The sequence below is a fragment of the Crocuta crocuta genome, unplaced genomic scaffold (assembly GCF_008692635.1).
Source record: "Crocuta crocuta isolate KB4526 unplaced genomic scaffold, BGI_CrCroc_1.0 scaffold56, whole genome shotgun sequence".
Lineage (NCBI taxonomy): Eukaryota > Metazoa > Chordata > Mammalia > Carnivora > Hyaenidae > Crocuta > Crocuta crocuta.
The window spans coordinates 3,092,145-3,120,008 of NW_027531334.1; the positions used below are offsets into that span (position 1 = coordinate 3,092,145).

The 27,864-nt window shown below is 38.0% G+C and overlaps 1 protein-coding gene across 1 annotated transcript in view; it reads left to right on the forward strand.

The window, feature by feature from the left end:
- The first annotated feature begins 17,643 nt into the window (after positions 1-17,643).
- LOC144238110 (cell surface glycoprotein CD200 receptor 2-like) overlaps positions 17,644-27,864 on the forward strand; it is a 28,070-nt gene continuing 17,849 nt past the window's right edge. The window contains exons 1-2 of the mRNA XM_077771863.1: positions 17,644-17,689; positions 27,380-27,439. Of these exons, the coding sequence (XP_077627989.1) occupies positions 17,644-17,689; positions 27,380-27,439 (106 nt within the window). The remainder of the gene's footprint in view (positions 17,690-27,379; positions 27,440-27,864) is intronic.

Here is a 27,864-nt window from a genome sequence, read left to right on the forward strand (position 1 = left end):
CAGAGAGAGAGAGAGAGAGAGAGAGACCGCTTGAGTGGGAAAGGAGAAGATAGAGACACAGAATCCCAAATAGCTCCTTGCTGTCGGCACAGAGCCTGAGATGGGGCTTGAACTCATAAACTGTGAGATCATGATCTGAGCCAAAATTAAGTGTTGGATGCTTAACTGCCTGAGCCACCCAGTGTTCGTAAATATTTTATTTTCAATTTTAATATTAAGAAGATATAAATATTTTATTAAAAAGGCAGTTATCTTTCAAAGATATTTAAATACTAGAGAAAATCTTATATATTTGCCATGTAGTTACCACAACTAGTGTCTTCATTTTTTTGTGTGGAGCCATATTTATATCTGGTATCATTTTCCTTCTGCCTGAAATATTCTTTTTTTTTTTTTTAATGTTTTATTTATTTCTAGGAGAGAGAGACAGTGTGAGCAGGGGAGGGTCAGAGAGAGAGGGAGACACAGACTCTGAAACAGGCTCCAGGCTCTGAGCTGGCAGTCAGCACAGAGCCCGACGCGGGGCTCGAACCCACGAACCGTGAGATCATGACCTGAGCGAAAGTCGGACGCTTAACCGACTAAGCCACCCGGGCGCCCCTGAAATATTCTTTTAAACATTTCTTAGAGTGTGGATCATCAGGTGATAAATTATTTCAGCTTTTCTATTCTCCCCAAAGTTGATTTTGCCTCTTTATTTTAAAATTATATGTGCTGCATATAGCATTCTAAATGACCATTTTTTCTTCGTAGTACTCTAACAAATTTCTCCATTTTCTGCTTACTTCCCTTGCTTTCTATGAGCAACCTACGATCATTCTTCCTTTGTGTCTTTTTTCTCTGTATGCTTTTAAGATCTTTTCTTTACCACAGGTTTTTCAGTAGGTTGATGACAGCGTGCTTTGGTATAGTTTTCTTCAGATTTTTTGTGCCTGGAATTCTTTAATCCTCTTGGATCTATATGTTTTTTTCTTTTTATCAAACTAGGAAGCTTTTTTCATTATTATTTCCTCAAAAAAATTTTTCTCTCTCATTTTTTTCTCTTCTGTCCTTTGGTTACTGAAAATGTATATGTATAACAGGGCCTCTTGAAACTGGCCCGTATCTTGCTCCATTTATGTTAATGTTTTCTTTTCTGTTTTTGTTTTTGCATAATTTCTGCTATCAGGTTCAGTAATTTTTTTTCTTTTGTAATGGGTAATCTGCTCTTAATTCTACCTAGTGTATTTTTCACCTCACATATTATATCATCTTTAGAAATTTGATTTGTGTCTTAGGTTAATACCTTCCATGTCTTGAATTAGCTTTTGGAACATATAAACTATAGTAATATTGTAATAATTCTCAGTGCCCTTGTCCACTGTATCTTTCACTTGTGTCAGTTTTGAGTTGGTTTTAATTGAATGTCCTTCAATTTTTTAAAATTTTTCCTCCATGTGGATTACATTTTCCTGTTTCTTTGAATGCCTTACAATTAAATGAATCTTTGTGTGTGTGTGTATGTGTGTGTGTGTGTGTATACAATGCAAAATCAACCATTTTCACCAATTTTAAGTATACAGTTAATTGGTATTAAGTACATTCTTGCTGTTGTGTGTATAGGATTTAAGTAAGTCTTTTATTATATAACCTATACCTGGGTTGAAAAATTATGACAATTGTAATGTTCATTGTTATGTTTGTATATTTGATATGATGATATTTAATATTAATATAATTTATATTTATCTTGAGTTTTCTGTGCTTATCCTTTTTCTCCCACCCTTTTAGACGTTACAGAACTTTAATAGTTCCATTTTTATTGTACTAGAAATTACACACTGTATTTCTATTCTTTTGAGATTCCACTCCAATGTTTATACTTTGGATCATCACCTGCAAAGAATGAAACTGGATCTTTGTCTAACACCATACTAGAAAACTAACCCCAAGTATATCAGTCAAGTATGATTGTCAAAATGATAAAAATTCAAGAAGTGTAAGGTCTTAACCATATTTAGATTTGGCAATGATTTTTAGATATGACATCAAGTGCTCAAGGATCCAAAGAAGACATAGTTAAAATTAGGTTTTATCAAAACTAACAACTCTTGTCTACAAAGTTTTGTGTATCAGAATACACTATCAATAATGAAAAACACAGCCTATAGAATGTACAAAACTAATTGCAAATAATAAATCTGATAAAATTTAAGTATGCAGAACATATAAAAATTTTTTTACTACTCAAATCAAACAATCTAATTAAACACTGGGTGAAGATCTTTAATTGGCCTTTTTCCAAAGAACATTTACAAATAGCCAATGATAGACGGCTAATAACACATGATAAAGTAGTCAGTGTTATTCGTTATTAGGGAAAGGCAAATCCAAACTACAATGAGATCACTTCACACCAAATAGGATGGTTAATAATCCTATTGTTATGAAAATAATAAGTATAGGCAAGGATTGGAGGAATTGGAACTCTCATGTATTGCTTATACAAATGTTCCGTGGTATTACCGTGATGAACAACAATTTGGTGAGTGTGTAATAAGTGAAACAGAATTACACATGGCTTAGCAACTCCACTTGTAGGTATATAGCCAAGAGAGTTGAAAACAGGTGCTCGAACAAAAATCTATATGCTAATGTTCATAGGAGCACTATTTACAATAGTGAAAGTAGGAATCAATCCAAATGCTCATTAAGTGTTGGATGTATACACAAAGGTGGTATATCCATACAAGGGAATGTTAGTAAGCCACGAAAAGAAAAGAGGTGCTGATACATGCCACGACATGGATAAAACTTTAAAATGCTATGCTACATGAAAGAACCCAGGCATAAAATACTAAGTATCATACGATATCATCTATCTGAAATATCTAGAATAGGCAAATCCATAGAGACAGAAAGCAGATTAATGATTGCTAGGGTGTGTGGAATGAATACTTAAGAGTACAGAGCTTCTTTTTAGGATGGTGAAAATCCTCTGGAACTTGGTAGTGGTGATGATTTCTTTAAATTGTAAATGTACTAAATAGCACTGAATCGCACACTTTCAAATGGATAAAATGGTAAAATTTGAATTATGCATAATTGCCACAATAAAAAAAAGTGTTTTTAGTTACTTGTAATACATGAGGGGAAATTATCTGGGCATACTTATGAATGAGAAAATAGAATTCTATTTTAATTTTAATTTTTTAAATTAAATTTTTATTTTGAGCTGATTGTAGATTCACAAGCAGTTGTAAGAAATAATCTAGAGGAATCCTATGTGCCTCTAGCCCAGTTTTCTCCAATAGTAACATTTTGCAAACTATAGTACAAAAACAACTAGGATATTGGCATTGATCAAGGTACAAAACAGTTCCATCATGTCATCTTCAAATAGGAACAGATTTCTTTCTTTTCTTATGTGTATGCCCTTTATTTACTTTTCCTCCCTTATTACACTGGCTAGAACTTTCAAAATTATATTGAATAAGAGTTGTGAGAACAGGCATCCTTGCCTCAGCCTCTTTTTTAGGTGGAAAACATTCCATTTTCCACAATTAATTGATATGTGAGCTGTAGGTTTTTATAGATTCTCTTCATCAAAACGGGGACGTTTCCTTTATTCTTATTTACTGAGAGGTTTTATCGCCAGTTTGTGTTATGTCAATAGATGTGTTGAAGCCCTAATCTCCAATGTGACTATATTAAGGGGTAGGGCCTTTAATGAGGTCATCAAGGTGGGACCCTAATCTAATGTAACTGTTAGTCTTCAAGGAAGAAGAGACACCAGAGGTACCTCTCATGCAAGCACATAGGCAGAACAAAGCCATATGAAAACAAGACAATAAGATAGTTGTCTCTTAGACAGGAAGAGAAGACTTACCAGAACCTTGCTGGCATCTTGATCTTGGACACCTATGTTCTAGAGCTGTGAGATAAACAATTTATCTGAAGTCACTAAGTTTGTGATGTTTTGCCATAGCATCCAGAGTGGACTTATATACCTGGTTGTTGAGTTTTTTTAAGTGTTTTTTCTGTGATTGATAAATGCACTTTAGTTACCTGTAGCATGGAAGAGGAAAAAAAAAAGAAACTTTAAGGAAATTTACAGAGAATGGAATTTTCTTTTTTCCTTTTTTGTTCTTGTTCTTGTTCTCCTTCCTCTTCTCCTTCTGTTCTCCTTCTTTTCCCCCTTCTCCTCCTCCCCCTCCTCCTCTCCTTCTTCTCCTTTTTCCTTTTCTTCTTCTTGTTCCTATGTTGTTATCCAGATCATACATTTAAATTCTACTGCAAAATTTGAGTAAACAATTCCAGAAGAATTCAGAATTTGTGTATATTTTGATGGCTGTTTTATAAACTGTATCTCTACCATTTAGAATTGTATGTTGAAGAATAGTTCAGAATAATTTTTGACAATATTCTCACATCCTGTGAAAGAATTAAATCTATTTTCGCTTTTAAACCATAATGTTATCAGAAAAATTTTGAGCATAATAAGGACAATAAAAACAAATAATGCTCTAGGATATCACATCCAGTATCTTATTTGTTAGCCACAGGGCTGGTGACTACTTGAAATGTGGCCAATCTCAGTTGAGTTGTAAGATGTGACAAAGTGTTTCGGGAGATGTGCTGAGGATGAGTGCAAATGGCCATCTGCAATGAAAGGAATAAAAAATAGCACTATTACAGCTTTGTAGTAGAGGCTAAAATCTGGGATGGTGATGCCTCCCGTTTTGGTTTTCTTATTCAATATTACTTTGGCTATTCGGGGTCTTTTGTGGTTCCATACAAATTTTAGGATAGTGTGTTCTAGTTTTGAGAAGAATGCTGGTACAATTTTGATTTGGATTGCATTGAACGTGTAGATTGCTTTGGGTAGTAAAGACATTTTAACGATATTTATTTTTCCAATCCATGAGCATGGAATGTTTTTCCATTTCTTTGTGTCTTCTTCAATTTCCTTCATAAGTTTTCTATACTTTTCATCATACAGATCTCTTGTATCCTTGGTTAGGTTTATTCCTAGGTATTTTATGGTTTTTTGTGCAATTGTGAATGGGATCAGTTTCTTGATTTCTTTTTCTGTTGCTTCACTGTAGGTGTATAAAAATGCAACCAATTTCTGCATGTTGATTTTGTATCCTGCAACTTTGCTGAATTCATGGATCAGTTCTAGTAATCTTCTGGTGGAATCTGTTGGGTTTTCTATGTAGAATATCATGTCGTCTGCGAAAAGTGAAAGTTTGACTTCTTTGCCAATTCTGATGCCTTTTATTTCATTTTGTTGTCTGATGGCTGATTTTAGGACTTCCAGCACTATGTTAAACAACAGTGGTGAGAGTGGACATCCCTGTTGTGTTCCTGATTTCAGGGGGAAAGCTCTCAGTTTTTCCCGTTCAGGATGATGTTAGCTGAAGGCTTTTCATAGATGGCTTTTAGGATGTTTAAGTCAGTTCCTTTTATCCTGACTTTCTCGAGGGTCTTTATTAAAAACGGATGCTGTATTTTGTCAAATGCTTTTTCTGCATCTATCAACAGGATTATATGGTTTTTATCTTTTCTTTTGTTAATGTGATGTATCACATTGATTGATTTGCATTTAGCCTCTACTACAAAGCTGTAATCATCAATACAGTATGGTATTGGCACAAAAACAGACACATAGACCAATGGAATAGAATAGAGAACTCAGAATTGGACCCAAAAATGTACAGCTTACTAATCTTTGACAAAGCAGGAAAGAATATCCAATGGAAAAAAGACAGCCTCTTTAACGGATCGTGCTGAGTGAACTGGACAGCAGCATGCAGAATAATGAAACTAGATCATTTTCTCACACCATACACAAAAATAAACTCAAAATGGATAAAGGACCTGAATGTGAGACAGGAAACCATGAAAACCCTAGAAGAGAAAGCAGGAAACAACCTCCTTGGCCTCCACCGCAGCAATTTCTTACTTGACAAATCCCCAACGGCAGGGGAATCAAGAGAAAAATGAACTATTGGGACCTCATCAAGATTAAAAACGTCTGCAGTGCAAAGGAAACAATCCATAAAACTAATAGGCAACCGACAGAATGGGAAAAAATAGTTGTAAATAACATATCAGATAAAAGGCTAGTATCCAAAATCTATAAGGNTCATGGCAGCACTCTCAACAAGAGCCAAAATATGGCAAGAGCCCAAGTGTCCATCAACTGACGAATGAGTCAAGAAGATGTGGTTCATCTATACTATGGAATACTACATGGCAATGGGAAAGAATGAAATCTGGCCATGTGTAGCAACATGGATGGACCTTAAGGATGTTATGCTGAACGAAATAAGTCAGGCAGAGAAGGACAGATACCATATGTTTGCACATATAAGAGAATTAGGAAGAATTTAATGGAGGACCATGGGGGAGAAGAAGGGGAAAAATAGTGGGGGAGAGGGAGGAGGGCAACCCATGATAGACCCTTGAATGCTGAGAACAAACTGAGGGCTGATGGGAGTGGGGGGAGAGGGGAAGGAGGGTGATGGACATGGAGGAGGGCACTTGTTGGTATGAGCACTGGGTGTTATATGGAAACCAACTTGACAATAAACTATTTAAAAAAAAGAAACGTGGCACTATTAGTTTGGAAGAGTATCAGTTTTCTAGGGCTGTCTCAATAAAGGACCACAAACTAGGTGACTGAAACAACAGATATGATTGTGTCACATTTCTGAAGACTAGAATTCCAAGATCACAGTGTCAGCAGGGTGGGTTCTCTCTAAAAGCTATTTGAGAGGTTTTCAGTGCTGTCATGGTTCAGTTTTGAAGCCCTGGCTAGAGGCAGTCAGTTCCCCTTGTGGAGCCCTTGATTAAGTTCACATCTCAACCACTTCCTTACGAGGCATCCCACTCCAGAGTGCTATCCGATGTGTGCCTACCCTGATTGCCCCAGGACTCAACCCCAGACCACTGGCGACATCCCTTGTGCCCTGGATTCCAGGAAATTATCAAATTAGCCAACATACGGGAAATCAGGAAATCTAATAAACTCTGCTCTACCTGCCATACAAAAGCTTTTCCCTACAGTTTTCACTGTCACCCTGAACCCAGTTCATCCCTGCATGGCCAAATGTGGCAGCCGTCTTTCATTTGGAATTGTCACAGACAGTTTGCCGTTCATCTATCTGACGGTCATTGTGTTGTGTCCCTCAGAACAATCTGTCTGATGCACTGTGGGCAAAATTGTATGACCACGACTGCTTAACTCTTGCATAGCTTCTTGGGGGGCTGTTTTTGGCTTACTAATTTGTTTCAAACCACCAGGAGAACAGCTTGGGAAGGAAGTTTTGCTTGTTTGTAAGCTTGTGCTTCAACTTGCAGCTTGCTTCTGTGTCTGCTGGTGGTTTTCATGTGTCTCCTTACCCAAATTTTCTTGGTGTTGGAAGATTAAGAAAAAACAAATGACAGTCCTAAATGGCTAGACTCCACTTCCTGGATACTAGCCCAAGTGGGAGCCACCTTAGGGTCACATGGGCCACACTTTCCAGGATCCAGCCATAAGTTGTGTTTTCAGTCTGCTATAGACTGCATATTTGTGTCTCCCTCATCCAAAGTTTTGTACTGAAACCTATTTTTCCAACGTGATGGCATTTGGAGGCAGGGACTTTGGGAGCTAATTAGTTCATAAGGACATAGCCTTCATGAGTGGGATGAGTGCCCAGAGAGCTAGCTCATCCTTTTACCATGTGAGGACACACCGAAAAATTGGCCTATGCACTAGCAAGCAGATTCTCAGCAGACACCAATGTGTTGTTGTCTTGTTCTTAGACTTCCCAGCTCTAGAACTGTGAGAAATAAATTTTCTTGTTGATAAGTCACCCAGTCAGCAGTGTTTAGTTGTAGTAGCCTGAACAGACTAAAGTAGTAGACATACACACTCTGACACAATAAATAATCAACTAAAATAAATAAATAAATAATGAAATAAGTAAAGAAATAAATACACAAATACATAAATTATGTCACAAAATTGATAAGCTCAGAACCCACCAGCTTCAGTTAAAATATTTAATATGGCTCAGTGTGAGTTAAAACAAGCCCCTTAATGACTGAAGCATTCTATGAGACCTAATCCATAAATAGGTCATTAGTCCCACTGAATCCCCATTTGACAGCTCAGTTTGGCCTGTTCTTAAATCTGCAAAGAATGAATGGTGCTAGATTATTGCAACCTTAATGCCATTGCTGCACCTATTAAAGCCCAATATCCAACATTATTAAAAATAGTAACATCATCTAATATGTTTTATTCAGCGTTTGTTTCAACAGCCTCTCAGTTTGCTGTCAGCTCCAAAGGGACACAATATACCTTTACTGGACTGCCATGGACTATCTCAATAGCCCTGCCATTACACACAGGTTTTGCAGACAGGACTCTTTACAAAATTTATTTATTTAAATTCAAGTTAGTTAACACACAGTGTAGTATCAGTTTCCAGAGTAGAACTCAGTGATTCATCACTTACATATAACACCCAGTGCTGGTCCCAACAAGTGCCCTTCTTAATGCCCATCACCCATTTAGCCCATCCCCCATCTCTGTCCCCTCCAGTAACCCTCAGTTTGTCTTTTGTAATTAAGAATTAGTTTACCTCCCTCTCCTTTTTCCTTCTCTTACCCTATGTTCATTTGTTTTGTTTCTTAAATCTACATATGAGTGAAATAATATGATATTTGTCTTTCTTTTACTGACCTTAGTGCAGCCAGTCTGGAAAACAGTATGGAGGTTCCTCAAAAAATTAAAAATGGAACTACTCTGTCACCCAGCCATTACACTACTAAGTATTGATTCAGGCACGATTTTAACTGTATCCACCTTTCCTCATGAATACAAGTAGACATTGCATGAAAAGCATTCTCATCCAAGGAGTTTTGTCTAACATAATCAGTAAGGACATAGAAATCCAACTTTTTATTAGTCCCTTTTGGGTTCTGGAGGCAAGATATTCCTCATTTACTAATTCTACTTAATCTTCCTGAAGCTGTTACCTAAAAATGAGGTCATGTTAAATGACGTTCATCCAGGGTACAAAATCAACGTATAGAAATCGGTTGCATTTTTATATACCAACAATGAAGCGACAGAAAGAGAAATCAAGAAGCTGATCCCATTCACAATTGCACAAAAAACCATAAAATACCTAGGAATAAACCTAACCAAGGATATAAAAGNAAAGTTCCTCCCAATAGTGCTCTTAGAGACTCATTCACTGTACAGTCTTTAGCTGCCTCCTCTCATACCTCCTGGAATCTTTGGACTAATGGCCATAATAGACCATGAGTTTCTGATACAAAAATCTGCCCCTCCCTAGTTGTTTAGTTCATAATCCTCATATACAATCTGTCCTCTGGAAAAATTTCATCTCTATACTCCCATGTCTAAAGGGAAATTTGGTCGAAGTTACTGCCATCTGTGCCATTCTAAAAATTAATGGATGTTACTTCTTTCTCCAGGAGACAACTGTCTTATATAGGTCTATCCCCAACCCCCCAGGGACGCAGTCACTGCCCGGTCCCTTCTCCTGCTTCTCATCTCTAGCTTGTCATCACAGCCTCCCACCTTGCATCTCTGACAGTAGCCTCCACAACTTGCCCTTCCCCTTGGTTACAAATGTTACTAATCATTATATGTTCCTTACAGAACTATATATAGTTCATACCCTCCAGCAATGTATCTGCTGGATTTGCCACCTTGAACCCAATAACTCACCAAGATATTATTGTTATAAAATGTACAGCTCAGGGAGGAGGGTACAAAATGGCAGAACAGCATGGAAGGTTTTTCTTGCATCTCTCATTGCTGAAATGCAGCCAGATCAACAATAAACCATCTCACACATCTAGAAAACTGATCTGAAGATTATCACAACAATCTGCACAACCTGAACCACAGAACTCGACAGGTACGCAGTGAGGAGAGGTGAACCAGGGGAGAGAGAGGCCGTGGAGGTCAGGAAGTTGTTTTTGCTTGTGGAGAGAGGACAGAGATGGGGGAAGGGGGGGCAGAGTATGGGAAAAGCACCCCCCCACACACACATAAGCAGCTGGAGAGAAAGTGGAAAAGCAGAAACAGCCACAGGGACTGAACAAAAAAGGGAGAAGGGAGAAAGGAGAAAGGAGAGGGTTTGAATTCCATTAAGATTCTATAAACAGGGGGAGCTCAGAGTCTGAGGCTCTGCAGTTCAATACCTGGTAGTGCTCTGGTGAGAAAGGCAAATCCCCAAGTGTGGAGAGTGAGGTCAGAGGGGTCCACAGGCCACACGGGGAGTGGCAGTTCCCCTGCTGGAAGGACATTTGGTAGAGGCTATGCGGCCACCCCAGAGGCAAAGTGGACCCTGGAGAACAACCACCTTCCCTGGTGTTGGAACAACGATGTTAAGGAGGAAGCCCGGTGCTAGATGCATGTTGTGATTCTCCATAAATCCTGAAACCCTGCTGCTACAAGATCATGCGAACTTTTTCTGGGGTGGGCTGGCATCCAACCACAGTCTCTGGGCACCAGCAACAGTGTGGTCTCATGAATGTTCCTAGGGATGGGCCATCACTGGGCCGTTGCTCAGTGAGACCCTTCCCCAGAGGATCTGAGCAGGTCAAAGCTGCAGTTCCTCAGAAGGGACGGGAAGGAAGGAAGGGCCAACATGGTGGAGAAGTAGGGGGATCTGAAGATCCCTTATCTCTCAAAGCCATCTCGAGGCCAAAAGACTTTCCCCCCAAAAGCCAGGAGGAAAAGAGGCAGAGTGGCTTCCAGGACCCACCAGGACAACACTACGGGCCATAGGTTGGGGCACTTTAGGGAACAGACAGCACAACCACAGTGGAGGTGGGCCTGCCTACACCAAACCACACCTCTCTGTGCCTGGTAACTGCCTATCTTTGGGAGCAAGATTGACACCGTGAACCAGATAGCCCCTCCTCCAGACCAGTGTTGTTTCATTTCCCGACTTAATTCTCAGAACAATTTTATTATACAGACATATTCTTCCTTCCTTTTCTTCTTCTTATCTCTTCCCTCTAGTCTGGTTACTTTGGTTGTTGGCTTGTTTATGCAGACATATTTAATCCATTCTTTTGATACATGTTCTGCACCTCCTTCCTTATTTTCCTTTCTCTCTGGATTAAGCCATATGGTTTTTCAGTCTGGGCAATTTTATTTTCTCTTCTTTCTCCCTGCCCCCTTATTTATTTTCATTTCTCTTTCTCTGGATTAAGCCCTATAGTTTCTCTGTCTGGACAACTTACTCTTCTTTTCTTTTTCCCTGCCTCCTTCTTTATCTTCCTTTCTCTCTCTCCAGATTAAGGCTATGGTTTCTCTGCTGGGTCAATTTTTCTTTTTTCTTTTTCCCAGGCCCTGTCATTTCTCTCTTTGTGGGGATAAGGCCTCTTCCCAGCACCACCTCCACTCTGTTTTTACTTGTAGCTGGTGTTTCTGGGTTTTTTTGTTTTTGTTTTTTTGTGTGTGTTTGTTTGTTTTTGTTTTCTGTTTGTCTTTTTGTTTTCCTTTCCAGGGCTACTTCAATGAACAAATCAAAGCACACCTGGTAGAGAGTCCAAAACATAAGTAGGGATATAAAGTAATCAAAATCACAACAACAGAGAACAAGTAACACACTACAAAAAAACACCTCATGAAGGGCCACACCTAGACAGTGTATGATCCTTCTTTAATACAGTAGTGCTCACAGGAGCAAGGCACATAACAAGGTTTTAAAACACAGAAGGGACAGAAAACTAGCTAAAATGACAAACCGGAAGAATTCTCCTCAAAAGAAATTACAGGAAGAAATGACATCTAAAGAATTGCTCAAAAACAGATATAAACAATATAACTGAACAAGAGTTTAGAATAATAGTCATAAGATTAATTACTGGGCTTGAAAAAAGCATAGAAGACAGCAGAGAATCTATTGCTGCAGAGATCAAGGAATGAAAAAATAGTCATGATGAATTAAAAAATGCTGTAAATGAGGTGCAAAATAAACTGGAGGCAGTGACAACGAGAATTGAAAAGGCAGAGGGGAGAATAGGTGAAATAGAAGATAAAATTATAGAAAAAGATGAAGGTGAGAAAAAGATTTTAAAAAATTCTGGATTGTGAGAGGAGAATTAGAGAGCTAAATGATTCAATGAAATGGAACAATATCTGTACCATAAGAGTTCCATAAGAAGAAGAGAGAGAAAGGGGGCGAGGGTGTACTTAAACAAATTAGAGGTGAAAACTTCCCCAGTCTGGGGAAGGAAACAGGCATTGAAATTCAGGAGGCACAGAGAACTCCCATCAGGCATAACTTGAATCGATTTTCTGCACAATGTATCGTAGTGAAACTGGCAAAATACAAAGATAAGGAGAGCATTCTGAAAGCAGCTAGAGATAAATGGGACTTAACCTACTAGGGTAGACACATAAGGGTAGTAGCAGACCTATGTACTGAAACTTGGCAGGCCAGAAAGGAGTGGCAGGACATTTTCAATGTGATGAGCAGGAAAAACATGCAGCCAAGAATCCTTTATCCAGCAAACATGTCATTCAGAATAGAAGAAGAGACAAAGATTTTCCCAAACAAACAAAAAATGAAGTAATTCATCACCACTAAATCATCCCTACAAGAGATCCTAAGGGGGACTCTGTGAGTGAAATGCTACAAGGAGCACAAAGGACCAGAGATGTCACTACAAGCATGAAACCTGTAGATAACACAATGACTCTAAACCCATATCTTTCAATAATAACACTGAATGTAAATGGACAAAATGCTCCAATCAAAATACATAGGGTATCAGAATGGATAAAAACAAAAAAACAAACAAACAAACAAAAAACAAAACAAGACCCATCTATTTGCTGTCTACAAGAGACTCATTTTAGGCCTGAGAACACCTTCATACTGAACGTGATGGGACAGAGAACCATCTATCATGCTACTGAAGGTCAAAAGAAAGCTGGAGTAGCCATACTTAGATAAACTAGATTTTAAACTAAACGCTGTAACAAGAGATGAAGAATGGCATTGTATGATCATTACAGGTTCTATCCATCAAGAAGAGCTAAGAATTATAAATGTCTATGCACCGAATTTGAAAGCACCTAAATTATGAAACAATTAATCACAAATATAAGCAATCTTATTGGTAAGAATATGGTAATTGCAGGAGACTTTAATATTCCACTTACAGCAATGGACAGATAATATAGACAGGAAATCAATAAAGAAACAATGGCCCTGAACGATACATTGGACCAGATGGACTTGATAAATATATTTAAAACTCTACATCCCAAGGCAGCAGAATACACATTTTTCTCGAGTGCACATGGAATATTCTCCAAGATAGTTCACATACTGGGTCACAAAACAGCCCTCAATAAGTATGAAAGAACTGAGATCATACCATGCACACTGTCAGATCACAATGCTATGAAACTTGAAATCAACCACAGGAAAAAATGCTATGAAAAATTATATGCCAAAAAACTGGACAACCTGGAAGAAATGGACAAATTCTTAGACACCCACACATTACCAAAACTCAAATGGGAAGAGATAGAAAATTTGAACAGACCCATAACTAGTGAAGAAATTGAATCAGTTATAAATCTCCCAACACATAAGAGTCCTGGACCAGATGGCTTCCCTGGGGAATTCTACCTGACATTTAAAGCAGAGTTAATACCTATCCTTCTCAAGCTATTCCAAAACAATAGAAATGGAAGGAAAACTCCCGGACTCATTCTAGGAAGCCAAAATTACCTGGATTCCCAAACCAGACAGAGACCCCACATAAAAGGAGAATTACAGGCCAATATCCCTGATGAACATGGATGCAAAAATTCTCAACAAGATACTAGCAAATTGAATTCAACAGCATATAAAAAGAATTATTCACTATTCAAGTGGGATTCATTCCTGGGCTGCACGGCTGGTTTAATATTCACAAATCAATGTGATACATCACATTAATAAAAGAAAGATAAGATCCATATGATCCTGTCAATAGATGCAGAAAAAGCATTTGACAAAATACAGCATCCTTTCTTAATAAAACCCTCAAGAAAGTTGGGATAGAAGGAACATATGTAAACATCATAAAACCCATATATGAAAAGCCCACAACTAATATCATCCTCAGTGGAAAAACTGAGAGCTTTCCCCCTGAGATCAGGAACATGACAGGGATGTCCACTCTCACCACTGTTGCTTAACATAGTGATCAAAGTCCTAGCATCAGCAATCAGACAACAAAATGAAATAAAAGGCATCAAAATTGGCAAATCAAAAGTTCACCACCATTCTTCCCAGAGCTAGAGAAAACAGTCCTAAAATTTATATGGAACCACAAAAGACCCTGAATAGCCAAAGTAATATTGAAGAAGAAAACCAAAACAGGAGATGTCATAATCCCAGACTTTAGCCTCTACTACAAAGCTGTAATCATCAGCACAAAAACAGACACATAGACCAATGGAATAGAATAGAGAACCCAGAAATGGACTCACAAATGTATGGCCAACTAATCTTTGACAAAGCAGGACAGAGCATCCAATGGAAGAAAGTCTCTTTGTAAATGGTGCTAGGAGAACTGGATAGCAACATTCAGAAGAATGAAACTAGACCACTTTCTTACACTATACACCAAAAGAGACTCAAAATGGATGAAAGACCTGAATGTGAAACAGGAAACCATCAAAACCCTAGAGGAGAAGGCAGGCAACAACCTCTTTGACCTCAGCTAAAACAATTTCTTACTTGACACATCTACAAGAGAACTAAAAGCAAAAATTAACTATTGGGACCTCATCAAGATTAAAAACTTCTGCACTGCAAAGGAAACAATCAACAAAACTAAAAGACAACCTATGGAATGGGAAAAGAATTTGCAAATGACATATCGGATAAAGGGTTAGCATCCAAGACTTATAAAGAACTTACCAAACTCATCACTTGGAAAACAAATAATCCAGTGAAGAAATGGGCAGAAGACATGATAGACACTTTTCCAAAGCAGACATTTAGATGGCCATCAGACACATGAAAAGATGCTTAACATCACTCACCATCAGGGAAATACAAATCAAAGAGCCACACTGAGATACCAACTCATACCAGTCAGAGTGGCTAAAATGAACAAATCAGGAGACTATAGATGCTGGTAAGAATGTGGAGAAATGGGAACCCTCTTGTACTGTTGGTGGGAATGCCAACTGGTGTATCCACTCTGGAAAACAGTGTGGAGATTCCTCAAAAAATTAAAAATAGAACTCCCCTATGACCCAGCAATAGCACTACTAGGAATTTACCCAAGGGATGAAAGAGTGCTGATGCATAGGGGCACTTGTACCCCAATATTTATGGCAGCACTTTCAACAATAGCCAAATTATGGAAAGAGCCTAAATTCCATCAACTAATGAATGAAGATAAAAAGATGTCATTTATATATACAATGAAATACTATTTGGCAATGAGAAAGAATGAAATCATGCCATTGGCAGCAACGTGGATGGAACTCAAGGATGTTATGCTGAGCGAAATAAGTCAGGCAGAGAAGGACAGATATCATATATTTTCACTCATATGTGGATCTTGAGAAACTTAACAGAAGATAATGGGGCAAGGGGAGGCGAAAAAATAGAAACAGAGAGGAAGGGAGGCAAACTGTAAGAGACTCTTAAATACAGAGAACAAACTGAGGGTGGATGGGGAGCAGCAGGCGGGGGAGAGGGGAAATGGGTGATGGGCATTGAGGAGGGCACTTGTCGGGATGAGGACTGGGTTTTGTATGTAAGGCAATTTGACAATAAATTATATTTAAATAAATAAATAAATAAATAATAAAAAGTACAACTCATGCTTTTAACATACTTTACAACTCAATCAGGGTATTGTTAGAGATCCTGAAACTTCCGAATCTGTTATCGAAGCTAATGCCATATAACAGTGAACTTGGTTATGGAGTGGCCTACAAGGACTCGATTTGTTTTCCTCTCCTAATAGAATGTGTTTTATTCTGTTTAGGGCAACTTATGTCCTCAAATACCCCACATGATCAAACTGAAAACTGATGTGAATATCAATGAGTCAATTTTGTTGTAGTTCTTAATTTTAAAAAAATGCTCTCCTGGTCCATTTTTTTTTTGTCACCATTTTCTCATTTTTTATTTAAAAATTTTTCCATTAGTTCAAGCCACACTACAAATAAATGATAAAATCAGGAAGAAATAGTTATCTATTACCATTATTAAAAATGCCTAGTCCATTTTTGAGGCTTTGTCTAGAGGATGGTCAGTTCCCCTCTTGAGCGCCTGATTAAATCCATACCCCACTACTTCCATTATCCAGGCTTTCACATTCCAGGCCCCAGGGCCCAGGATCAGACAACTAGGAACAGCCTCATAGAAGATTATGCCTGGAAGCCTGGGAAATTATTCAAGTTTGCCTGTCGGGGAGCCCTTCAAACCTAACCTGATCCCGCTTGCTATATATCCACTGCATTCTACAATTTCAGCTTGGTTTTCACCTGTCTGTGAGGGCAAGGCCTGTGCGGCCCCCTATGGCAGCTTTCTCACTTTTGGAGCTATAAGTAACAAACTGATCTGCTTCTCATTTATTAAAAGGTCTTTGTGTTGTGTCCCACCATCAAAAGAATCTTGAAACTATAAAGCAAGAACAAATAATCTATTGCTTGCTTCTCTCCTAGCTTTTGATGGTGTGCTGGAAATCTTGGGAGTTCATTGGCTTGGGGGGGGGGGGGGATGGCTTGGTGTCNGTATATCTGTGTCCAATTTCCCTCTTTTTGTATGACACTAGTTATTGGACTACAGCCCATCCTATTCCAGTGTGGCCTCACATTAACTAATTACATCTGCAATGACCCTGATCAAAATAAGGTCCCATCTGAGGAAGTGAGGGTTAGAATTTCAACATATGAATTTTGACAGAACACAATTCAACTCATAATAGAAAGTCTTTATTAAAGCCACATATTATGTCTATCCTATGGCCATCAATTTTAATTTTTTTGGCATATACGCAAGAAAATAAATGCCTAAGTAAGCCAAAAGATGCGTACAGAACATAAATGTTCATAGAAGCTTTATTTGTGTTATTCCTGAAATGGAAAATCCAAGTACACAGCAAAATGGAGGAATAGATTATGGCATGATCAGACAAAAAAACTCTTCACAGTGTTACAAAAATGAACTATCTAAAGAATTTCAGTTGTATCGAGTTAAAAAATAAGCAAAAAGGTGATAGAAGTTAGAGGAGTGTTTCTCTCTGGGGAAGGGATATTGACAGAGAAGGAGCCGGAAGGAAACTCCTTGAAGAGTGGAAATGGTCTTACCTTGGTTTTGAAGGCGATTACCTGAGTGCATACACAGGTAAAAATCCATGAAGTTGTCCACTAAAGGTTTGTACATTTTACCATGCGTATTTTATATTTCCCAAAATGCTACTTTCTAAATGAATTGCTACATAATTTATTTCATCACTTCAGTACTGTGGGAGAACCAATGAATTGTAGGTATTGGCTTTTTTTTTCTTTATCACTCAACAAAACTCAGCGACATTTCCCTTTCGTGGCTAGCCTGTGGCTAACTGCTCCAAATGCATACGCTGGGGAAGATGTCAGCTCTGAGGGTACTGATTTCCATCAATATTGTGGTGTCTGGTAAGTCTGATTTTTCAGAAAAAAGTAAAGATATTTTCAGTAGTGACAAGGAGCCTCTTTATCCACTTATAAAATGATTTATAATTTGTCCTAGCCGCAGTGATAAAAAGCAAACCTTCTGATTTCCTTACGTCACCGGTGCACTGACTAGTTGTCTGGCTGAGACCAGGGTAATTCGGGGGCCCCGGAATGGAGTGAAACTGAACTTGTGTGACTAGGAGAAATGTACTGTTTCTTGCAGTGTCTTGGTTTATATTTTTATTGTCTCCTGGAATTCTTATTTTTTGGACCTTATGTGTATTGATGCGTGATTATTGTTTTTCCTTTGATATTTCTAATATTTCTAGCTCACAGGCTAAGAAGGAAACCCTAAATTTCTACTTGGGGGTTTTAAGTTTTAAGATAGAGGCAAAAAGCATATGGGGGAAATTTGATTCAGAAAACAAGGATCAGAGAACATAAGAATATAGAAATGGTAATTATTCAAAGTCAATGATTTCAGGCTGACACCAGAACAAACGGAATGTTATCCCAAAGCATGAATAGTAGAACAAATGACTGGAATGGCTAAAATTAGAGTAGGATTAGGCAGCTTTGAATCCATCCTGTCTTTTCCTTGCAATCATCCCAAAGAAGTTCCAGAACTTTGAGAGTTCTGAGCAACACTGGATTCCATTTCCATATATGTCTAGTTAAGGGAGAGGAGAACTAGTACTTAAGAGAAAAAAAGATGGGAAGAAAGGCTCAGAAGACAGTGAATAGCAGATTTGACTCATAAAAATACTAGAGAAATATTTACATGTGGCAGGAAACAGATGGCAACAAAAAGATGTAATTGAAAAGAGTAATTAAAACCTGATAAAGAAATTGATTCTATTATGTGTTTGAAGGGGAAAACCCACACGACGGCAATATGTATTTTATAAAATTAAACATCCATTTAGTATAAAAAGGCCTTTGCTTCTTGTATTTTAAGACTTAGTTTTTTTTAGTGCAGTTTTATGTTTACAGCAAAATTGAGAAGAAGGTACAGAGATTTCCTATAGACTGTACCTCCTAATCCCACCTAGGCTCAGCCTCTATTATCAACATCCATCCAGAGTGTTACATTTGGTACAAGTGCTGAACTTACACTGATACATAATTATCACCCCAAGGCCATAGTTTATATAGGGTTCATTCCAGGTCTTGTGCATTCTGTAGGTTTGAACAAAAGTACAATGGCATATATCCATTACTATAGTATACAGAGTAGTTTCACTGCCCTATAAGTGCTCTGTGTTTTGTGTATTTATCCTCTCTCCCCTCTAAACCATGGCAACCACTAATCTTTTCAGTGTCTCCATAGTTTCTGCCTTTTTCTGAATATCATACAGTTGGAATTATACAGGATATAGAATTTTCATAGTCTTTTTTCACTTAGTAATAGGTATTTCAGTTTCCTCTTTGTCTTTTCATGGCTCTATAGGTCATTTTTTAAGCACTGCATAATATTCCATTGTCTGCATGTGTTGTAAAAAATGTGTGTGTGGGTTTTTGTGTAGGCATCAATTTTCAAACCCTTTGGATAGATACCATGGATCGTATTGTAAGGGTTTGTTTAGTAATTTAATAAACTGCCCAATCTGGGCACCTGGGTGGTTGAGTCAGTTAAGTATCTGACTTCGGCTCAAGTCATGATCTCACAGTTTGTAAGTTTGAGCCCTACACTGGGCTTTCTGCTGTCAGCGCAGAGCCCACTTCAGATCCTGTCTCCCTCTCTCTGCTCCACTCCACTAAAAAATAAACATTAAGAAAAAATTAAAAGGAAACTGCCAAACTGTATTCCAAAGTTGCTGTAGCTTTTTGCATTCCCACCAGCCATCAGTGAGTCCATGTTGCTTTACATTCTTGCCAGCATTCGGTATTATTAGTGCTTTAGATTTTGGCCATTCCTTGTGTAATTGCTGTCATTCATTTCACTTGTATATAAATATACTCTATTTCCAATTAAACGTGTATATATATATATATGCATATACACACAGTACATAAATATACACATACATATATACATATGTGTATATATACACACAGTACATAAAATATATATAAACATGTATCCAAAGAATACATCATTACTATTATTTTGAACAAAATTATTTTTAAATCAATTAAGAAAAAAAAAGTTTTTATTTTAACTACACTTATTCATTCTCCAATACTCTACCTTCTTTTATATAGATTTGACTTTCTGCCTTTCATTATTTCCTTCTCTTTGAAGAACTTTTAACATTTCTTATATGGCAGTTCCCCTGGAAACAATTTCCTTCCATTTTTCTTTGTTTGAGAAAGTCTTTCATTTCTCCTTCAGTTTTGAAGGGTAGCTTTGTAGGATTCAGTGTTCTAGGGTGATGGGTTTTTTTTTTCTATTAACAATTTAGATATTTTACTTTATTATTATTTTTTTTTGCATGCCTTCTTAGAAGTTGTATATAATTCTCATCTTTGTTACATAGTAATATCAGAGATCACTGATCATAGATCAGCACAAAAATATGATGTAAAGACAAAGTTTCAAATATTGCAAGAATTAACAAAATGTGACACAGAGACACAAAATGAGCAAATGCTATTGGAAAAATGGTGCTGATAAACTTACATGCTTGCCACAAACCTTCAATTAGTAAAAACCACAATATATGCAAAGTACAAGAAAGTGAAACACAATGAAACAAGATATGCCTGTATATCTAGTAACAGCTTCAAAATACAGGAGGCAAAATTGACAAAATTAAGTCAAAAACGCTATGACAGAAATGAAGAATGCCTTTGATGACCTTATTAATAGGCTGAGTGTATACAGCTGAGGAAAGAATCTCTAAGCTAGAGAATATATGAAATCTCCAAAACTGAAAAACAAAGAGAATAAACACTTAAAAAGAAAAAAAAAAAAAAGAACAGGATATCCAAGGACTGTGAGGCCACTCCCAAAACATGTAAAATACATGTAATGGAAAAATCAGAAGAAGAAGAATGATAGAAAGGAACAGAGGACATCTTTGAAACAGTGGCTGAGAATTTCCCCAAGTTCACTCTGTACCACCAAAGTTCCAGGAAGCTTGGAGAACACCAAGCAGGAAAAATGGCAAATAAAAAATCCTAGACTTGGTATATTATATGCAAATTATAGCAAATCAAAGATTAAAAAGTTCTGAAAAAAGCCAGAGAAATAAAACACCTTATAGAGAAACAAAGATGAGAATTATATACAACTTCTCCTAAGAAGCCATGCAGAAAAAAAAAAAAAAAGAAGGAAGTAAAAATTTTAAATTGTTAATAGAAAAAACCCCCACCACTCTAGAACACTGAAGCCTACAAAGCTACCCTTTAAAAGTGAAGGAGAAATAAAAGAGTTTCTCAAACAAACAAAAAAGGAAGGAAATTGTTTACAGGGGAATTGCCTTGTAAGAAATGTTAAAAGAATATTATCTGATTTTACATTTCCTTGTTTCTTTCCGTGTTTTGTAATTTTGAAATGTGAGCTCATAATTGTGTGGCTTTGAGTCTGAAAACTGGTTTGAATATAGAAATTTGGTGAAGGACAATGATTTTCCATTATGGCAACTAACTCGAGTCTTTACTCACTGCTATGGACTGAATGTGTCCTCCAAAACTCATATTGAAACCTAATCTCCAATGGGATGTTATTTCAAGATGGGAGCTTTGGGAGGTAATTTTGTCATGAGGATGGAGCTCTAAGATTAGTACCTTTATAAGAAGACTCAAGAGAGACTCCTTCTCTCTCCCTCTGCCACTCCATGTGAGAATACAGTGAGAAGACAGCTGTCTGCAAGCCAGGAAGTGGACACCATGTCTGCTAATGCTTTGATCTTAGACTTCCAGCTTTTAGAACTGTGATATAAAGTGTTTATTATTTAAGCCACCTTATGGTATTTATGTTGCAGGAGGCAAAACTGTTGTAAGACACTCATTTATCCTTGATCTGGTCATATCAGGCAAATCACACTGTCTTTGGCTGCCTTTCTCTTTTACCCCTATGAACACTAAGCTTTTGACACAAATCCTTCAGGTCAGCACCTCTTGGTTGTCATTATGACCTTGCTACTGTTTATGATTATCTACTTTGCCCCTGACTATTAAGTGTTCTAAACTTATCTTGGTATTACAGAGTCCTATTACCCTTTCTGAGGCCACCCTCTTATTTCCCCACAGATGATGGGAACCTCTGTAGATAGTGTGCATGGGTATCAGCAGTCACTTGATTCTGCTGGATTGGGAGAAGGCCCACAATCCTGAACACTTCAGGCCACTTCCCTCTTGTAAATAAATACTTGGATTTCAGACAAAATTCTGTTTGTTTTTGTGGGATGGAGAGAAGACAGAATACTATGACATCCACCTGAAGAAGGAACCTGGGGGATGGAGAAGGTGCATCCTTAGGAAAGGCCTGAGACCTCCCAGAGTCTCTAGCTAGGCTGGCAGGTGGAGATCTTTTTCTGAAGAAGCCAGTCAATAAAGCCTGGGGGAGGTGACAATTTCTTCGAGTGTGAAGACACTAGGAATGCAAAACTTTCCAAAAAGTCAAGGAAATATGACACCACCAAAGGATCAAAACCAAGCTCCAGTGGCTAATCTCAAAGAAATGGGGCTCTACATGCCTGACAAAGACTTCAAAAACAGTCTACTTAAGGAAGGTCAGTGAGCTACAAGAAAACACAGACAACTAAACAACATCTGGAAAACAATACATGAGCAAAGGGAGAGTTCACAAAAGAGATAGACATCATGAAAAGGAGGGGCGCCTGGGTGGCTTAGTCGGTTAAGCGTCCGACTTTCGCTTAGGTCATGATCTCGCAGTTCGTGGGTTCGAGCCCCGCTTCGGGCTCTGTGCTGACTGCCAGCTCAGAGCCTGGAGCCTGCTTCAGTCTGTGACTCCCTCTCTCTCTGACCCTCCCCTGCTCACGCTGTCTCTCTCTCTCTCTCCTAGAAATAAATAAAACATTAAAAAATTAAAGAAAAAAAAAAGAAATCATGAAAAGGAGCCAAACACAAATTGTGGAGCAGAATTATGCAATGACTACCCTCAAAAATTCAATCAAGAGTTCCAACATCATATCTGTCAAGCAGAAGAAATATATTGTTTTAATTTATTTATTGTTTAATTTATATCCAAGTTAGTTAGCATATGGTACAACAATGATTTCAGGAGTAGATTCCATAATGCCCCTTTCCCATTTAGGCCATTCCCCTCCCACAACCACTTCAGCAACCCTCTGTTCTCTATATTTAAGAGTCTTTTACGTTTTGTGCCTCTTCCTGTTTTTATATTATTTTGTTCCCCTTCCCTTATGTTCATCTGTTTTGTATCTTAAAGTCCTCATATGAGTGAAGTCATATATTTGTCTTTCTCTGACTGACCAATTTCACTTAGCATAATACTCTCCAGTTCTATCCACGTAGTTGCAAACGGCAAGATTTCATTCTTTCTGATTGCCGAGTAATACTCCATTGTGTGCGTATATGTACATATATATACCACATCTTCTTTATCCATTCATCCATTGATGGACATTTGGGTTCTTTCCATACTTTGGCTATTGTTGATAGTGCTGCTATAAACATTGAGGTGCATGTGCCCCTTCAAAACCGCATACCTGTATTCCTTAGATAAATGCTTAGTAGTGCAATTGCTGGGCTGTAGAGTAGTTCTATTTTTAATTTTTGAGGAACCTCCATACTGTTTTCCAGAGTGGCTAAACCAGTTTGCATTCCCACCAGCAGTGCCAAAGAGATCCTCTTTCTCTGCATCCTCATCAGCATCTGTTGTTGCCTGAGTTGTTAATGTTAGACATTCTGACAGGTGTGAGGTGGTATCTCATTGTGGTTTTGATTTGTATTTGATTTGCATTTCCCTGATGATGAGTGATGTTGAGCATTTTTTCGTGTGTCTGTTGGCCACCTGGATGTCTTCTTCAGAGAAGTGTCTATTCATGTCTTTTGCCCGTTTCTTCACTGGATTATTTGGGGTTTTTTTGGCATTGAGTTTGATAAATTTTTTACAGATTTTGGATACTAACCCTTAATATGATATGTCATTTGCAAATATCTTCTCCCATTCCATTGGTTGCCTTTTAATTTTGCTGATTGTTTCCTTCGCTGTACAGAAACTTTGTATTTTGATGCGATCCCAATAGTTCATTTTTGCTTTTGTTTCCTTTGCCTCTGGAGATCTGTCGAGTAAGAAGCTGCTGCGCCCAAGGCCAAAGAGGCTTTTTCCTGCTTTCTCCTCTAGGATTTTGATGGCTTCCTGTCTTACATTTAGGTCTTTCATCCATTTTGAGTTTATTTTTGTGTATGGTGTAAGGAAGTGGTCCAGGTTCATTTTTCTGCATGTTGCTGTCCAGTTTTCCCAGCATCATTTGCTGAAGAAACTCTCTTTAGTCCACTGGATATTCTTTCCTCGTCAAAGATTAGTTGGCCATACATTTATGAGTCCATTTAGGTTCTCTTTCTGTTCCATTGATCTGAATGTCTGTTTTTGTGCTGGTACCATACTGTCTTGATGATTACAGCTGTGTAATACAGCTTGAAGTCTGGGATTGTTATGCCTCTAGCTTCGGTTTTCGTTTTCAAGATTGCTTTGGCTATTCGGGGTCTTTTCTAGTTCCATAGAAATTTTAGGATTGTTTGTTCTATCTCTGAAAAGAATGCTGGTGTTATTTTGATAGGTAAGCAGACGAAATAATTAGTGAACACAAAAACCTATTTTAAATTATCCAGTCAGAGATAAAAAGCAAACAAACGAAAGGAATAGAAATGAGTGAAGAAAGTCTATGGGTATTATGAAACATCGACAAACAAATAATATAGGCATTCTCGTAGCCCCAGATGAGCATAAAAGAGAAAGAAGCAGAAAGCTTATGAAAAATAATAATTAACATCCTAAATCTGTGGGGGATAGGGTGGGGAATGAACATCCAGATGCTTGGAGATCAAGGAATTTGACTGACCATAAAGAAATGTTCACTGAGACACATTATAGTCAAATTGAAAAGAGAGACTTTTGAAAGCAGCAGGGGAAAAGTGACGTGTCACACATAAAGGAACCCCAAACTAGCAGATTTCCCAGCAGAGACCTTTCAGTTCAGGGAAGTAGGATGATATATTCAAAATGCCTTTGAAAGATAAAGCCTGCCATGGAAGAATACTTTACTTGGCAAAGCAGAGATAAAGGTGCAAGAAAGATACTTCTAGAAAATACAAAACCTAATGGACCTCATTAATACGAAACCTGCTTACAAGAAATTCTGAAGGGAGTTCTTCAAATTGAAATAAGAGGATGCTAATTAGCAACATGGTGTCATACGAACAATAAAACACACCGATGTAATGGTAGTGTGCAAATCACTTTTAACATTAGTACAAATGCCAAAAAGTATTAAAAATAATTATAGCTATAGTCATCTGCTAGTGAATACACAAGTTAAAAATATGGAAATTGTGACATCAGTAAAATAAAATGGGAGGAGGAGTTGTAAACGTACTGAGTATTGTATGCAATGAAGTTATGTTGTAATCAGCTTAAAATAACTATAAGGTGTCTTATGTAGGCCTCATAGTAACCACAAAGAATAACATCTGCTAAATACATAAAAGACATAGAAAAAAGAATCAAATCATACAGCTACAAAAAATTATCAAATTATATAAGAAGTCAACAAGAGAGAAAGAAAGGAACAAAGGGACTTCAAAACAGTCAGAAAATAATTAACAAAAGGGCAGGAGTAACTACTTACCTGTCAGTTATCTTAAGATAAACTGACTACATTCTCCAATCAGAAGGTGCATAGCGGGCGAATGGATAAAAAACTAAGATTCAATAATATGTCACCTACAAGAGACTGACTTTAGATAAAGATACACATAGGCTGAAAGTGAATGGATGGAAAAAAGTGTTCCATGCAAATGAAAACCAAAAGAAAGCAATGATAGCTATCCTTATCTTAGAGAAAATAGACTTTCTCAAAAACTGTAACTAAAGACAGAACATCACTACCTAATGTTAAAGGAGTCAATTCACCAAGAGAATTTAACCTTTGTAAATATTTATGCATCCAACGTCAGAGCACCTAAATATATAGAGCAACTATTAACGGAACTGAGGAAGAAATAGAAAGGAATACAGCAATTGTAGAGAACTCTAACACCCCACACTGAAAAAGTGGATAGATCGTTCTGACAAAAAAATCAACAAGGAAGCAGTGGGCTTGAACAACACTGTAAGCCAAATGGCCTAAAAGGCATGTACAGAAGATTCTTTCCAACAACAGCAGAACACATTTTTCTCAAGCACACACAGAATATTCCAAAGACAAAATCATATTTTTTAAAAATGTTGTTTTTTAAAAAATATTACTTCAATACATTTTTTTTAGAACCCAAAGGAAGGAATGTATGTGGATCTCATGTACTATGGATTTAAAAACTTGAGCTAGGTGAAGAGTATCATTCTCTCTCTCTCTCTCTCTCTCTCTGCTTCTGTTTCATTCTTCCCAAGATGGTTGTATTAGTCAGGGTTCCCTGGAGAAAAAGAACAGCAGAGAGAAAAGAGACGGGGAGAGAGAGAGAGAGAGTGAGAGAGAAGGCAGAAAAGGGTGGAGGGAACAAGGGAGTGAAGAGAGATTGATTTTTTTTAAGGTTTATTCATTTATTTTTCAGGGGAGAGGGGGAGAGAGAGGGGGACAGAGAGAGAGAATCCCAAGTAGGCTCCACTCTGTCAGCATGGAACCTTATATGGGGCTTAAATTCAGGAACCATGAGATCATGTTCTGAGCCAAAATCAAGAGTCTGATGCTTAACTGACTGAGCCCCCAGGTGCCCCGAGATAATTTTACTTTTAAAACTTAACTCAGGCGATTGTAGAGTCTTGGCAAGTCCAAAATCTAGAGTGGGCCAGCAGATCTTGATCCAAGGAAGAATAGTAGTTTGTGTCTGAAGGTAGTCAGCTACAGAACTCCGTTTCCAGTAGGTCATTCTTTTTTTTCTATTAAGGTCTTTAATTGATTGAACAAGGTCCACCCATATTATGGAGGGTAGCTTGTTTTACTGACAGTGTGTTCATTTAAATGTTAATCTTATCTAAAAAAAATACTTTCACAGAAGCATCGAGAATTATGTTTAATTAATACCAAGGAACCATGGTCTAGCCAAGTTGACACAAAATTAGCCATCACGGTAGGAAAAATGGAGAAAAAAGAGAGATGAACTATTCTTCTTAGTCTGGTTCTAACATTCTTGTGAAAGTATTCTCACTTGTGCAGCTGGGTGAGGTGCCTACCAGTGGATCAAACAACTTTAATCAGAGGGTAGATCTGGAGAAAGCACTATAATCAGCCCCCATCAATAACCCATTGTAGCGAGGAAGTGGGTGGGGGCAGGCTTACCTTGGAGAAAAGTATTGCCAAATACAGAACAAGATGTTTAATAAATAGGAAAATCATTGATTAAGGGCTTATGATGTAATTTTCAAATATTAACCTGTTTTTCTAATAATAATGGAATAATTTCTCTTTTTGCAAAGTTCGTTGCAGAATGTAGTTACAGCTAATTGATTATCTATCATGTAGTATGCAAGATTTGTGGCTTGAATTCTATTAGTAACTAAAATTAATTTCATTTATTTTCTAGCTTCAACAAATAGTTCACTTACGGACAGACAACAGAGAAGTTTCATACCTCCTGCGGCAGGTAATAATGCTTTTTAATTTTTTTCCGGAGGCCAGACCTAAAGGGAGGAAGTGCTGAACTTCTTTAGAAGCTGGGCTGATGGTCTGGCCAGGGGGCCAGCGTGAGCCCAGCTGAAGAATATGGTGACCTGAGTGCTGAGGTGTGAGGGACCCCGATGACCCGGCCCTCCTCCCCCGAGGCAGTTCACATTCCCTCTGAGGACTAAGGAGCCCTCCCTGCCAGGCACTGGGCTGGGCCATATGGGGACCCGGGGGGGGGGAGGGGAACGAGAGGGGCTAGAGCACCAGAGCACCCTAAGGGGCTCATTTTGTGGGGGAGCCCAGATGTAGCCCAGATGGCATATAACATAAAGGAGATGAGCACCCACATCAGGTGTGCCGGGAACCTAGAGGAGAAGGTTAAGCAGCAAGGCTCTGAGGAGGCTT